The sequence below is a fragment of the Saccopteryx leptura genome, chromosome 7 (genome assembly GCF_036850995.1).
Source record: "Saccopteryx leptura isolate mSacLep1 chromosome 7, mSacLep1_pri_phased_curated, whole genome shotgun sequence".
In the NCBI taxonomy this organism is placed as follows: Eukaryota; Metazoa; Chordata; class Mammalia; order Chiroptera; family Emballonuridae; genus Saccopteryx; species Saccopteryx leptura.
The window spans coordinates 121,169,011-121,182,261 of NC_089509.1; the positions used below are offsets into that span (position 1 = coordinate 121,169,011).

The 13,251-nt window shown below is 57.0% G+C and overlaps 1 protein-coding gene across 4 annotated transcripts in view; it reads left to right on the plus strand.

Annotated features, from left to right (window-relative positions):
- Positions 1–13,251, plus strand: part of FARP2 (FERM, ARH/RhoGEF and pleckstrin domain protein 2) — a 98,576-nt gene that overhangs the window by 62,076 nt on the left and 23,249 nt on the right. For all 4 annotated transcript variants that reach the window (XM_066345841.1, XM_066345840.1, XM_066345842.1 and 1 more), the window contains exons 12-14: positions 241–298; positions 1,143–1,395; positions 11,861–12,036. In XM_066345841.1, coding sequence (XP_066201938.1) covers positions 241–298; positions 1,143–1,395; positions 11,861–12,036 — 487 coding nt within the window. The remainder of the gene's footprint in view (positions 1–240; positions 299–1,142; positions 1,396–11,860; positions 12,037–13,251) is intronic.

The window sequence follows — 13,251 nt, forward strand, 5'->3', positions numbered from 1 at the left end:
GGTAAACTTTGAATCTGAACACTGACCTTGTTTCTTTGTATGTGGGGTTTTTCCTTCAGTGTGGGGACCATTTTGACTCTTCTGGGACATCTGCTTTTGTTTTGCTGTTTTGCCTGTTTCTAGCGAGATGCCTCTGGCACGTTACCTGTGTCTTAGCTGCATCTGTGCGTGAACCCCTCCTCGGGGGCTGCTGTCAGAGCAGGGGGCCCAGGAGGCTCACGGCTTGTTCTCTGTTTGCAGACGACACAGCAGGACGCGGACGTCCAGCCGCGCTCTGACTGCAGACCTGCCGAAACAGGTGCGTCCTCCTGGCTAAAACAGACACCGTGGCGGTCACCTGCAGGTTTTTCACAGTAGTCTGGCAGCGTGGTCACAAGAGCCTGAACATTAGCTGTGTGTTCACGCGGCAGGCTCGGCCCGGGACCGTCCTCAGAGCCGCCCGGTCAGGGGAGGGCTAGCCACCCTCCTGCTGCGTGTGCACACGTGGTGGAGGGTGTTCTGGAAGTGCGACTCTCCGTGACACATGAGACGTGGCAGGGAGGGCCCACGCCGTGCCCGTGGTACAGGGCGCGTAGGTGCACGTGCGGTGGCGTGGCTGCCCGGCTCCTCCGGCCTCTGCCCTCCACAAGTCTCGGGCTCCTGGGCCCCCTCATCGCCCGTGTGGACACCTTGTCACACGTCACCGTGGTGGGGACCCTCGCAGACGTGTGCGCTGAGGGCCGCAGACGCTGTCTCCACCCAGCACTGCTGTGGGGCCTTGTCACTCAAGGGGCCGGCTCCCCGTCTCTGGCTCTCTGGACAAACCCTGGGGAAACCCAAACACCCAGAAACATTCTCCTGTGCATTCAGAGCCTGGGTGCCAGGCTGCGTGTGGCCAGGCTGCGTGTGGCCGGCAGTCAGCGGTGGGAGTTTTCTCTACTGCAGATGCTCGCTTCCGCAGAGAGAAGGGGATGATGGGGGTTGTGGACAGACGGCCTCGTCTGCATGACGAGTCTCTGGTAAAGGGGAGTGACTGGCGGCCGTCTATAGGAGCTGTGACAGGAATGTGTGGGCTTGCTAATTTAGGCCCAGTTGGCTTTGCAACTTTCTAGCTGTGATTTGTAAAATGATGTTCCTGTTTTTCTTTTAATTTTGGTCCCCAGAGTGTCTCATTCACCGAGGGTGTGAGGACTTCTGCGTCCCCGTTGTCAACACGTGCCTCTTTCTATTCGGTCCCCACCTCCCCTGTGGCCCCTCCCGGCCAGCGCGACGTCCAGGACAGCGGCGTCTCCCTGACGGAGCCCCAGGCTCCCCACGCCAAGAGGCCCGCTGCCGAGAGGAGCCGCGGCCCCGTGGACAGCGCCGGCGCAAGACAGGCCCCGCCCCCCGGGCCCCCTGCGCTCCAGCCTTGCCAAGGTGTCGGGTTTGGTCGTGTTGTGAGGAATTGCAGCCCCAGCGGTCCTGGGGAGCAGAGTCACGGTGCCTCAGACAGGGGTGCAGGGGGGGCCCCTGGTGAAAACGACCACGGCGAGGGAGGCCTGACTGTGGGCTCGCTCCCGCCCACGGGGCAGCGGCCGTGTGGCCAGCAGGGTGGTGGGGGGGGGCCTGTTTTCACATTGACAAGCGCCCCGCTGCAGGTGTTCGAGGAGTTCATAGATGACGACCCGGCAGACATCTCTTTCTTTGCCGGAGGCTCTGAGGCGTTTTCTTGCCCGTACGGCAGCCTGGCCACACAGGCCTCTCTGTGTGGCCGCCAGGGCTCTGCCCAGTCCAGCCCAGACAGGTACTCCACCGAGGCAGCCCCCGGGAGCATCGAGCACGGCTTTGAGTTTGGGGAGGAGCGTGGCTTTGGCGGCGTGCACGCCTCGGGCACGTCGGAGCTGCTGGAGGTGAAGGCCCAGGCCAGCCTGATGCAGAGCCTGCTGAGCGCCTCCGAGAGCAGCTCCCTCGGCCACCTCCCGCTGCTCGGCCTGGCCGCGCGCACACCCGGCTCCGCCAGCCAGTCCGAGGCCAGCTCCATGGCCAACTTCCCCGCCTGCTCAGTGCGCTCGGAGGCCAGCTCGGCCTTCCAGTTCTCCGACCTCCTCGACCAGCTAGAGCAGCTCAGCTACCCGCCCACCACGGCCGAGGACTCGAGCAGCACAGGCACGGACTCCTGGGGCTCCGAGGCCGTGGACCCTCTAGATGTGAGCCTCTTTTTCAGCAACCCCTTTGCACAGACCAGCAGAGAGAGAGTCATCTTTGATTTGCAGGATAACGTAAAGAACGGGACTCCAGAAGAGCAGGTAGATAAGAGCCCACGCTGACCGTTCCCGCCTTCCCAGGGCCACCCGCTCCTGCCCGTGTGGAGACTCAGATTGGCACTGTGTCCTCAGCTAGGGACTCTTTCTTCTAATTCTCTGGTGCGTTATTCTGTTTTGAATGTCACGGAATTAAAACTTTCCCTCGAAGTGATGCTTAAAACTGCATCACATGACAGGGCAGTGGCGCAGTGGATAGAGCATCAGACTGGGATGTGGAGGACCCAGGTTCGAGACCCCAAGGTCGCCAGCTTGAGCACGGGCTCATCTGGTTTGAGCAAAGCTCACCAGCTTGGACCCAAGGTCGCTGGCTCCAGCAGTGGGTTACTCGGTCTGCTGAAGGCCCACAGTCAAGGCACATATGAGAAAGCAATCAATGAACAACTAAGGTGTCACAACGAAAAACTGATGATTGATGCTTCTCATTTCTCTCCGTCCCTGTCTGTCCCTGTCTATCCCTCTCTCTGTCTCTCTCTGTCTCTATAAAAAAAACAACAGCAACAAAAAAACTGTGCATCACATTTAAAACAGATGAATGTTCGCAGCTAGTCCCCGGGTGCTGATGAGTGAGTTTGCAGCTTTGTGTTTCTGGCTGTGCTTTGATCACGTGACAGCGGGTGTGCCCACTTCGTCCCGAGTTCTGGTTCATGCTGGTCTTTAATAGAGTGTGTATGGTCTGCTAGTGAGGCTGCTTTTGAGCGTGAGGCACGCTGCCAGGACTGTTTGCCCAGCGAGGGCACGTGGTCCCGCGGGAGCCGGGTCTTCTGGGCTCAGTGCACACGCAGGCACTTGGCTGCCCACGTGTCTCGGTGCCAAAGCTGCTGTCCCGCTAGTGACTGGAGACCCGGAGTGAGTGCTGGGTTAGGCATGGGCATGCAGGGGCATTGGTTTAAAATGCAATTGAACTGTTTCCTTTTGTTTAGCTTAATCGAGGGTATCAATTGGTGTTTGCAGGAAAAGTAGCACCAGATGCACCAGGCGGCTTGGGTTGTAGCGCCAGCTCACCCCTGAGAACCATTTCCCTTGAACTCACAGTGGGTTGTTCATTAAACAAGCATGCCAGGAACCCCCAAATGTCGAGGGGCTCCCACTTTCCTAGGGGTGTGACACAGACACCAGCCGTCTCCTCGCCCCTGCCATGGACTCAGGCTGTCCCCAGCCAGCGGGGGCAGCTGTGTGGGCGGCCAGGCTGGCTGTGGGCACCCACGGGGCCCTGCGTGTGCCGCTGTGGAAGGTGGGCGGGTGCTCGTGGCATACACTGGACGTGTCCGTCTGTGGACGTCGGGAGAAACCACTGCTGTGTGGGCCTGCAGCCCGGCCCTGGGCGCACTATTAGATTTGTCACGCCCAGACCGGGCTCTGTCCTCTGTCCTCTGTCCTCTGCTCTCCCGGGAGAGCGGCACCATGTTCAGAGGCGTGGTTTCCTCCCAGGTCTTGTGGTGACTTTAGCCTTGGCCTCTGGTCCTATGTGAGGCTGTGACTGGGTGGGTTTGCCGTGTGGCGCCAGGCGCTCAGGGACTCTGGCAAGGGTCCCTCTTTCTCTTCTCATCAGTGTTGGTCCAGACAGCTGGGGTGTTGACTAACTGCATCGAGAAGTTTCCCATTGTTGTTGCTGCCTTAAATCTGCATTGCAGTCTCACCCTCGCCTGGTGGGCAAGACCAGACCAGTGTTTCTGGCATGGTGGCCACTCATCCCCTCGTTCTGCAGACCACCTTCTGGGCACGGCAGGGCGTCGGGTCGATGTCGAGGCAGCTGGCTGACCTCAGCAGGGCCGGGAGACTGTGCTCTGAAGGGAAAGGTGATGTCAGGGCTGCTCGTTAGAGGAGCACGTCACTCAGAAGCGAACCTGGGGTCTGTGAGGAGTCCGCACCCTGCCTCCAGAGTGCTTCTCTGGGCCTCAGCCATGGGGGAGCAGCCCCGTCCCTCACCTGCTGCTGTCCGCAATGCGCTCAGCTAGCAAACTGTCCTTTCTGTCTCAGGAGCGCCCACACAAGTGTCTGGGCAGCAGGTCAGGCGTGGGCTCAAGCCAGCTCTGCAGCGACTGGGTGGTGGCCCCTGGAGGCAGCCAGGGCTGCAGGTGGTGGGGAGCGCTGGGCACACACGTGTCCATCCTGGAGAGTCTGAAGACACGCTGTTCATACATCTGCCCAGGCCTTCCCAGAAAAGGGTGGGTTTTGTTTCTTCAGTGAAAGTTTATTTTCTGGGGTGATTTTTTTAGATTTTTGTTTATAGTTTTCAAAATTTACAGAAGCGAGAACTAGAGTCTGGGGACCTAACCCCCGTCCCTCACCAGTCCGCATTCCCATGGCTTGACCATACCCTGCAGCACTTCTGTGGTTCCTGGCACGCTTCCGGTGTCCCTCTGCCTGTCTGTGCCCGCAGCATCAGGACCTCACATAGCCCCACAGACCAGCACGCCCTGGCATCACCGAATACGAGGTCAGGCAGCACTTTGACCGCTGGTCTTAAGTGCTTGTTACCATTTGGTTTGTCCAGTCAGGGTCCAGCACTGTCTGTGTGCCACTTTTGAATGGTCGCCCTTGGGGCCCCGTCACTAGAAGACACCCCTGTGCCAGTGGCTTGTAGGAGACATGGTCCTGCTGTGCGCCCCACAGCCCGGTCAGCCTCTCAGGCCTCCACACCTCTGGGGCTGGGCCTGGAGCTCACTGACCATCTCCTCCCTCCCACTGGTGCATGGGACCCACAGCTCAGGACAAGCCCAGGGCCCCAGACACACTGGATACTGCGGGTGAAAATGTCATTTCAAGTTTTACTTTCCAGCATGTTCATAATATTTTTAAGTTTATAGCTTTTTCTTTATAACGAGACATTTGCTTTAAAATCAGTTGTGGCTTTGTCACTGCTCACGGCTCTCCCTTTCACTTTTGAGGGCCTGTGACCACCTCCCCACCCACTCAGAGGGGCTTCTTTAGAAACCAGGGGGGAGCAAGGCCCAAGGACCACCTGTCCTGCTCATGTCATGGCTTTTGCTGTGGCCGGTCGCTGATGCAGTGACCTCACTGTGTCTGATCTCAGTCCATATTCAGCTGGGCAGAGCAGTCCAGGCCCCAGGCCACTGATGGCTACTGACTATGGAGCAGCACGGCCTGGGGCGGCTGTGTCCCTGCTGACAGGACGATTGTCCCAACGTGAATGAAATGCGTAGATGTGTAGCCATCCCCTCACGCTGGCCGCTGGCCGCCAGGTGCCTCAAGTGTGGCCGAGAAGTGCCTGAGGGTGTGGACAGTCCCCTCTCTGTCTGCTGGTCTCTCTTGCTCAACCCAGGGCCTTACAGGGACAGGAGGCAGGTGTGCTGTCACCAGCGGTCACAGCCCCGTGTCGCCCCCACACTGCCAGGCCCCAGCAGGCTGTGCCTGTTGTCCCTGCTGTGTCCGCCTCTAAGAATACACCCTGCTTGTGTAGAATGTTTATTTTTATTAGTTACCAAGTCTATTTTTGTATTCAAGCTTCCAAGTCCAGGTATTCTACATAAGCCATTACGTTATGTTCAAGTCGCACAGGACTGGTGCAGAGACATTGTGGTGCAGGGACATTGTGGTGCAGGGACGCTGTGGTGCAGGAACACTGTGCACTGCCACCACCTCCGGCACAGGGTATTGATGGCGCCTCCCTTCTGGTGCCAGGCTCTCCGAGGACAGAGCCCGGTCAGGGCCCCTGTCCCAGTGCGCGCAGGCTCCGAGAACAGCAATCAGGGTAGATGAGCGTGAGACGCCACGCCACGAGGGCGCGGGAGGGGGGGCGTTGGCCCTGTCGCTGTCACCTGCGCACGGCTCTGAGGGCAGGCTCTCGCCCCCGCTGCCCGGCCGAGCATGCAGCCCGTGCACCGTGTCCCTCGTGGTACGTGACACAGTGCCTCGTCCTACATCTTACGGTACGGTTGTTCCCTCCTGGTTTCCGTCTGTTACTAGAACAGTTACTTCACAGGCGAAAATGGTCGTGTGTCCTCAGGCGCTTCATGTCGAGAACTGTGGTATCTGTGCTCAAGGCCACTGGTCTTACTTTGCCGGGGCTTTGCTGCACACACGTCACACTAGCCGTGGTGGGCACGGTTGGCCCTGTCACCGTGCCTGCAGCCCCTTGGTGCTGTCTCTGCGTCCCCTGGAAAGTGGGGAGGAGAGGGATGGGCATTCACTGGGCATCTGAACGTGTTCACTCTTTCAACAGACTTGTCTTGCCTGGTTTATGGTACTTATAAAGCTTGTTTTCTATTGAAATTGCCATTTATAAATTTACAGATATGTACTAATTCAACATTTTTTATTGTTTATTCAATAAAATAAGGAAATATTTACTATGAATTTTTAAATGGGTTTTTTAGCTTTCTTTCCCTCTACTTGCTTGCAGTTTTGATTTACATAATTAAAGATTGTTTTGCGTGTTAAGTGAATCCCTGAGAGAGCTACGGACTGTTCACCCTCCCTGATGTGGGCACTGCGTGGGCTCAGGAGCAGCACACAGCCCTCTGTGGTGGGACTGTTCAGATGGGACGGTGGCGGCCCCTGGAGGCCTAGGGGGAGGGGAGGGGCCGCTCCAGCGCCGTGTGGCCTACAGCCTGTGTGGCCTGTGTACAGGTCGTACAGGTCGCACAGGTCGTACAGGTCGCACAGGTCGCACAGGTCGCACAGGTCGCACAGGTCGCACAGGTCGTACAGGTCGCACAGGTCGTACAGGTCGCACAGGTCGCACAGGTCGCACAGGTCGCACAGGTCGCACAGGTCGTACAGGTCGCACAGGTCGTACAGGTCGCACAGGTCGCACAGGTCCACGGCCTCAGGGGCTCTGTTGCTCGGCCCTCCCCCAGCCCGAGGCTCTGGCCCAAGGCAGCGCTGAGCTCATCCTGTGCACAGAACACATGGCTACTTAGTTCTGAAAAGGAAACATTATTGCCCCCCCCATTGCTAGAACCCCCCCAACCCCTGACCCGAGTGGAGCCGCTGCTCAGATTCGGGGCAGGTTCTGCTCCGGCTCTGATCCAGTTTCACACTCAGCCAGCACGCTTTCTGCTGCCTCCCCGGAGCCGTTCCTGCCGCTCCGGCCCCACTGGGGTCGTGGAGGTTGGTGGTGACCCACCCCACCTCCTGGGCCGCAGCCTCAGGGTGCCTTGGGAGAGCAGGGCCCTCTCCACTCCCTCTGGGCTGCTCAGAGCAGCACAGACACTGGCTTTCAAGGCTCCTGGCACAGGTGCAGCAGGGCCAGGCAGCTGTGGCTTCTAGAAAAGTGCCTACGGGCACAAACTCAGAGAAGAGGGCGGTGCGTCAGGGAGCGTCAGCTCCCTCCCACATCCTGCCCGCCTGCTCTCTGACCAAGGCCACCGCTGCCCTGTGCCCCAGCTCGGGAACACAGTGGTGACATAAGCCCCTGGGTCCTCACAGAGGCGCCTCTGTGACAAATCCAGATTTTACGAAACTGCTAAAGGCATCATCTCTCTGTTAGTTCTCCGGGCTGCCCCGTCAGGAGGGCACCGCTGTGCAGCCTTTGTATTTGAAGTGTATTACTTCAGATTACTTTTCTTTCTTGATGATGAACACCACTGACATGCCAGGCAGTCACCCGCTGCCAGTAGATGTAGAAGAGGAGCCGGCGGGTGAGCTGGGCAGGAACACCCGGGATGAGGTGAACTGACCGTTTGGCCCCTCAGGAGCCATGTTTCTACCTCCTACTTGTGTGTGGGGGGGGGGGGGTTGGGGTTTTTTTTGTATTTTTCTGAAGCTGGAAACGGGGAGAGACAGTCAGACAGACTCCCGCATGCGCCCGACTGGGATCCACCTGGCACGCCCACCAGGGGCGACGCTCTGCCCACCAGGGGGGCGATGCTCTGCCCCTCCGGGGCGTCGCTCTGTTGCCACCAGAGCCACTAGTGCCTGGGGCAGTGGCCAAGGAGCCATCCCCAGCGCCCGGGCCATCTTTGCTCCAATGGAGCCTCGCTGCGGGAGGGGAAGAGAGAGACAGAGAGGAAGGAGAGGGGGAGGGGTGGAGAAGCAGATGGGCGCTTCTCCTGTGTGCCCTGGCCGGGAATCGAACCCGGGACTTCTGCACGCCAGGCCGACGCTCTACCACTGAGCCAGTCGGCCAGGACCCCTACTTGTGTTTTTGAGTCAAATTTTGTGTGGAGAGACTCACAACTTTCTAGTCCAGAAAGGGAGCCAGAGACCGTGCACTGCTGACTCAGCAACGTGCTCTCAATGTGCCAGAGTCTTCGGACAAGTCAGCCGTGTTGGTGGGACCCCCGAGCTGTTGTTCAGCTAAAGGAGGAATTTGTAGATCTCAACCTGCTGCTGTCATGGTAACCTTCAGACCTAACCTTGAACCTTCCACACTGAAGTTGATTCTTCCCCCCTCAATTAGGTAGGAAATTTCAAGATTGCATATTGTAGAAATTTGAAGAAGAGGATTTAGGGGTGTGAAGTAAAAAGAAGCTTACCTTTCCTCTAAACGTGATGTCTGTGTTTCATCGCCTGGTTAGTCAGACCAAGAAGCTGAAGGTCGGCACAGAAGTGTGAATGAGACTGTGCTTTTAAGTGACTTTTCAAACGCTGTAGAAGGAACAGTTAGAAATTTTTAGAAACAATGCCAGAAAGAAAATTGACAGCAGGGATGCTGACAGTCTGAAACAGGGTTCTAATTTGCGGGTTTTGAAGATGACGGGACCTCGGAACTTGCAGCTTTGAGGACAGCGCCTGACTGTGACACGGTCATCTGAGCCACTCACGCAGAAACACGGGGTGCATGCAGGAGGACCGCCGTGTGTGTCACTCCCCAGTAACTTGGTTTTGAAAACGGAAGCCTTTCCAAAACCTCCTTGTGTCCACGGGAAGGGCTCTGTCTTTGCTTGTGCCGCAGTGGCTGGAGGCGCGCTGAGTCTGAGTGGGCCCCCTGCTGGGACGCTGGCTCAGGGCCGCATGGACGCGCCCTGCCCTGCCCGCTGCTTAGAGGATCCTGAACACAGGTCTGTTACAAATATTTCAGAGTAATTCTTCACCATGTCTGTTTCAGACTGAGCACATTGTGATACCCAAAACGTGATGTTTATTTAGCATTGTTAAAATTCTGGAGACAACTGCCTTTTCTCTGTGCAGCCTCGTGCACATGGGCGTGGGCAGGGCTTTCCGAGGCTGGGAGTGCTCAGCGTGCCCCCTTCTCGTGGTCCCCGTGTGACGGCAGGGCCGGGGCTGTACCAGTGTCCCTGCCGGCGAGGCGCCCGCCGAGCCGTGGCCCACACGTGTTTCTTGGGGTGGTGTGTGAGTCCGTGAGAGACTGGCCCGCACAGGATGGGCATGGGAACACAGGGTGCACACTCGGACAGCGTGGATGGGGATGGGCCACTTGCCTGAAGAAATACCTCCCCACAGGTTTGCTGCCTTGATCTCGTAGGATCTGTATTTACAGCATTTGAAGGCGTTCCAGTTTGTAACATCGTGCTGCAGCCAGCAGAGCCAATAAAGACCGAGGTTTGATGGCAGTTGTGGTGGTGCTTTATTATCTGTTGACAGTTTCTGTGAAGTCGTAGGTATCTACGATGCTGACAGCAGAGGGTGACCTTTAGCCTCCCAGTGAGCGCTGTCCCGACGGGCTTTCCTCCTTTCCCGCGTCCTTCGTTCGCTGCGGGCGCTTGACTGGGCGCTGCGTTCTCTCATCCGCCGGCCTCACCAGCCCGCGCTGGCCGACAGCAGGGAGCTGGGGCCATGCCTGCCATCTTCTCAGCTTTCACACTCTGTCTGCTATTAAAAAATAAAGTCAAGCTCTGCAGTAACTTTGCGGTAAACTGTCCACTAGGAACTTGCTGTGGGGACTGCCCATCTCCAAGGGGGGAGCCTAGGTGGTGCCAGGAGACAGAGGACTCAGAACCAGTGAGTGTAAGACCCCTCGGCCCGCACGCTTTGAACAGCACAGTTGTGAAGAATAAATAGATGAGTTTTAGTCACTTCTAGACTTTTCTCTAAATTTTCAGTGTGTGACAGTATCTCATGATGCAATTTGGGGCTTATTGGGGCCAAAAAAAGGTTTTGGAATGTGAATCCTAAGTAGCCCCATCTTTGGACACAGGCCTCTTCTCCACGTGGGAGGTGACCTGCGGGGACAGGCAGGGAGCCCGCCTGCTGTGGGAAGAGCAGGTGGGAACATTATGTTATGTTAAGGCTGCCTCGCACATTCTAAATGTGTAATAAAAGCAAATTCTAATAAACCGGTCATTGATAACTTCCTGTTGTATGTTGTCCGGGTTTCTAAAGTGAACGACTTGACTGTCTCTGGGTGTCAGCTGTTGGCTGTGAGACATTTCAGAGGAAGCCACTGGCCTCGCGCCCTGGGTGGCCCCTGAGCTCCAGGTTTGTCAATGTGAAAACAGACCCTCGGGCCCCAGGCTTCCCGGGACTGACTCGCTCACGCCAGCCCAGCTGCCGAGCCCCTGAGCCCATCCCGGGAGCAGGAAACGGGTGTGTCCCGTTCACGAATCCTCTGTGCCAGCCTGCCTGCACAGTTCCATGTTTTGGGCTAAATAAACTGAGCTCTGGTTTTACAAACTGGTCACGGAAGGTGACTGCATCTGACCTCTTCCCGCAGAGGTGTGGAGGGTCCTGCTGGAAAGCGCGGTGGGGCGTGAGCAGCCACCCGGGGCTCGGGTGGAGTGACCTCTGTTCTGGGGGTGGAGTGACCTCTGTTCTGGCCTATGATAAGCTGACTTACAGCTAGGAAAGAATGGTAGTTGAGGGTTAAAACGCTATGCATTTGGAAACCTAAGGTAAATTTCTATCTTGAGATTTTAAACAGTTGTTAAATTTCTTCTTAAAATTCTGCTTTAATGGTATCTTTAAAATTTGGCATTTAGTGGTATCTTTAAATTTTGGGCATTTACTGATTTCACACAGAAAAATTAGAAATCTTTGAAAATAAAGAAAAAAGAATGAATGAATTTATTTTTTCAAGATGTGTGATAGCCTACACCTCATCGCTGGCCTCCGTAAAGTGAGGCCAGAGTTTTCAGGTTCTCTCCAGTCAAAAGTAGAAATTGTTTTAAGGAGGGGAAAAATTATTAATTACATTTGTGGTATAATTCTAAAAAACCAAAATACAGTCATTGTTAATGAAAAATTCAAGGAAGTAGAAAACAATACAATGAGTTGTAATTTTATACAGTCCAGCTTTTTTTTTTTTTTTAATGAACGATTAATATGTTTGGCCTTCAAATAGACCTTTCCTTTCAACTGCATTAGCGTGGACTTGGCGTGTTTCTAACAACACGTGCAGGAGGTGCCCTCCTGACCCCTGCTTCACAGGCGTGCACTGCTGGCTCTGCCGCCTTCTCTCTGGGGTGGAGAAATCCCTAGAACCAGAGCCCGGGGCCCAGGGGCCTGTGGTGGGCATCTGTGAAGTCGGATTGGTCAGCCGCCGTCCTGTTCCCGGGTTCACTTTCCCTCGCGCTGAGAGGTAGCGGCTTTATTTACAGTTTCCAGAAAGTGCCGAGTCAGGCTAGAGTCTGCTAAGGCCTGGTAAGAAATGTGGTGTCTGGCCCACATTGGCCCTTTCTCATCTCTCGCTCCACCCCCACCCCGTTCACTTCCAGGCCTTTCCGTGGACAGCCCTCAGCCTTCTCCTTCGACCCGGAGGAGCCCGCTGAGCCTGGGCCCTGCGTTCCAGGGGACTCTGGGCCCCGCTGAGCAGGGCTCGCCCCCGCTCCTGAGCCCTGTCCTCAGCGAAGCCGGCGGAGCCGGGATGGACGATGAGGAGCCGAAACACAAGGTGGGCACCACCCCAAGCAGAGGGCTCGATGCTGGTGGGCCTGGGTTTGCCAACTTCCTTCCAGGCTGGGAAGCCAGCAGGCAGGGCAGGGCTGGGCCTGTGCCCACACAGCCCCCCACCCTGGGTCTGCTGAGCAAGAGGAGGTGGTGGGCCGGCTTCCCAGAGACATCTCGTCCTGAGAGCCTCCTGTCACTTACCCTCGAGGACTCTTCCAGGGTCTTTGTAAGAGTGCCTGGCCCTAGGGGTGTGGCAGCAACAGGCAGCCCAGGGGACCCTCAGCTCTGCACCCAGGAGGAGGTCTGGTGCTGGGAGGCGTCTTGTCTGGGGCCGGGAGGCTCTGGGCTGATGGGTGAGTGGGCCCTGGAGTGTTATTTCCGGAGGAGGCGTGAGTGGGGTGGATTTAGGGGTGAAAGTGTTGATCTCCATGTAGGTTTCTGTGTATTGTCAGGGACAGGAGTGGGGCAGACCCTGAGAGCTCAGGTGGAGAGTGCAGGGCTCCAGGACAAGGTGATGGCTGCTGCCACTCTGTGGCCCCGGCCTGCAGCCTGGGCCATGTCGTGGTTACGGCAGTCAGGGTGAGGTGCGTTGCAGATGGACACATGAGGAAGGGCAAAGGGTCCAGAGAATTCACTCCCAGGAAAGACACTGGTTAAAATAATAGGCCAGTCCCTGGCCAGTTGGCTCAGTGGTAGAGCGTCAGCCTGGCGTGCAGGAGTCCCAGGTTCGATTCCCAGCCAGGGCACACAGAAGAAGCGCCCATCTGCTTCTCCACCCCTCCCACTCTCCTTCCTCTCTGTCTCTCTCTTCCCCTCCCGCAGCCAAGGCTCCATTGGAGCAAAGTTGGCCTGGGCGCTGGTGATGGCTCCATGGCCTCTGCCTCTGGCTCTAGAATGGCTCTGGTTGCAACAGAGCTATGCCCTAGATGGGCAGAGCATCGCCCCCTGGTGGGCATCCCGGTCGGGCGCATGCAGGAGTCTGTCTGACTGCCTCCCCGTTTCCAACTTCAGAAAAATTAAAAAATAATAATAATAATAGGCCACGTGCCCAGGAGGAGAGAAGAGCCAAGAAGCATTCCGTCTGTTTCCTTGCCTGGAGAGGAGCCCCCAAGGCACAGACCTGAAGGGGCCGAGTGGTGGGCCCCCTCCTCACAGCTACCTGTTAGGTGGGCGACTGTCCTCGCGAACACTTGAGCCTTGTGTTTCCTCCGGACTTGGC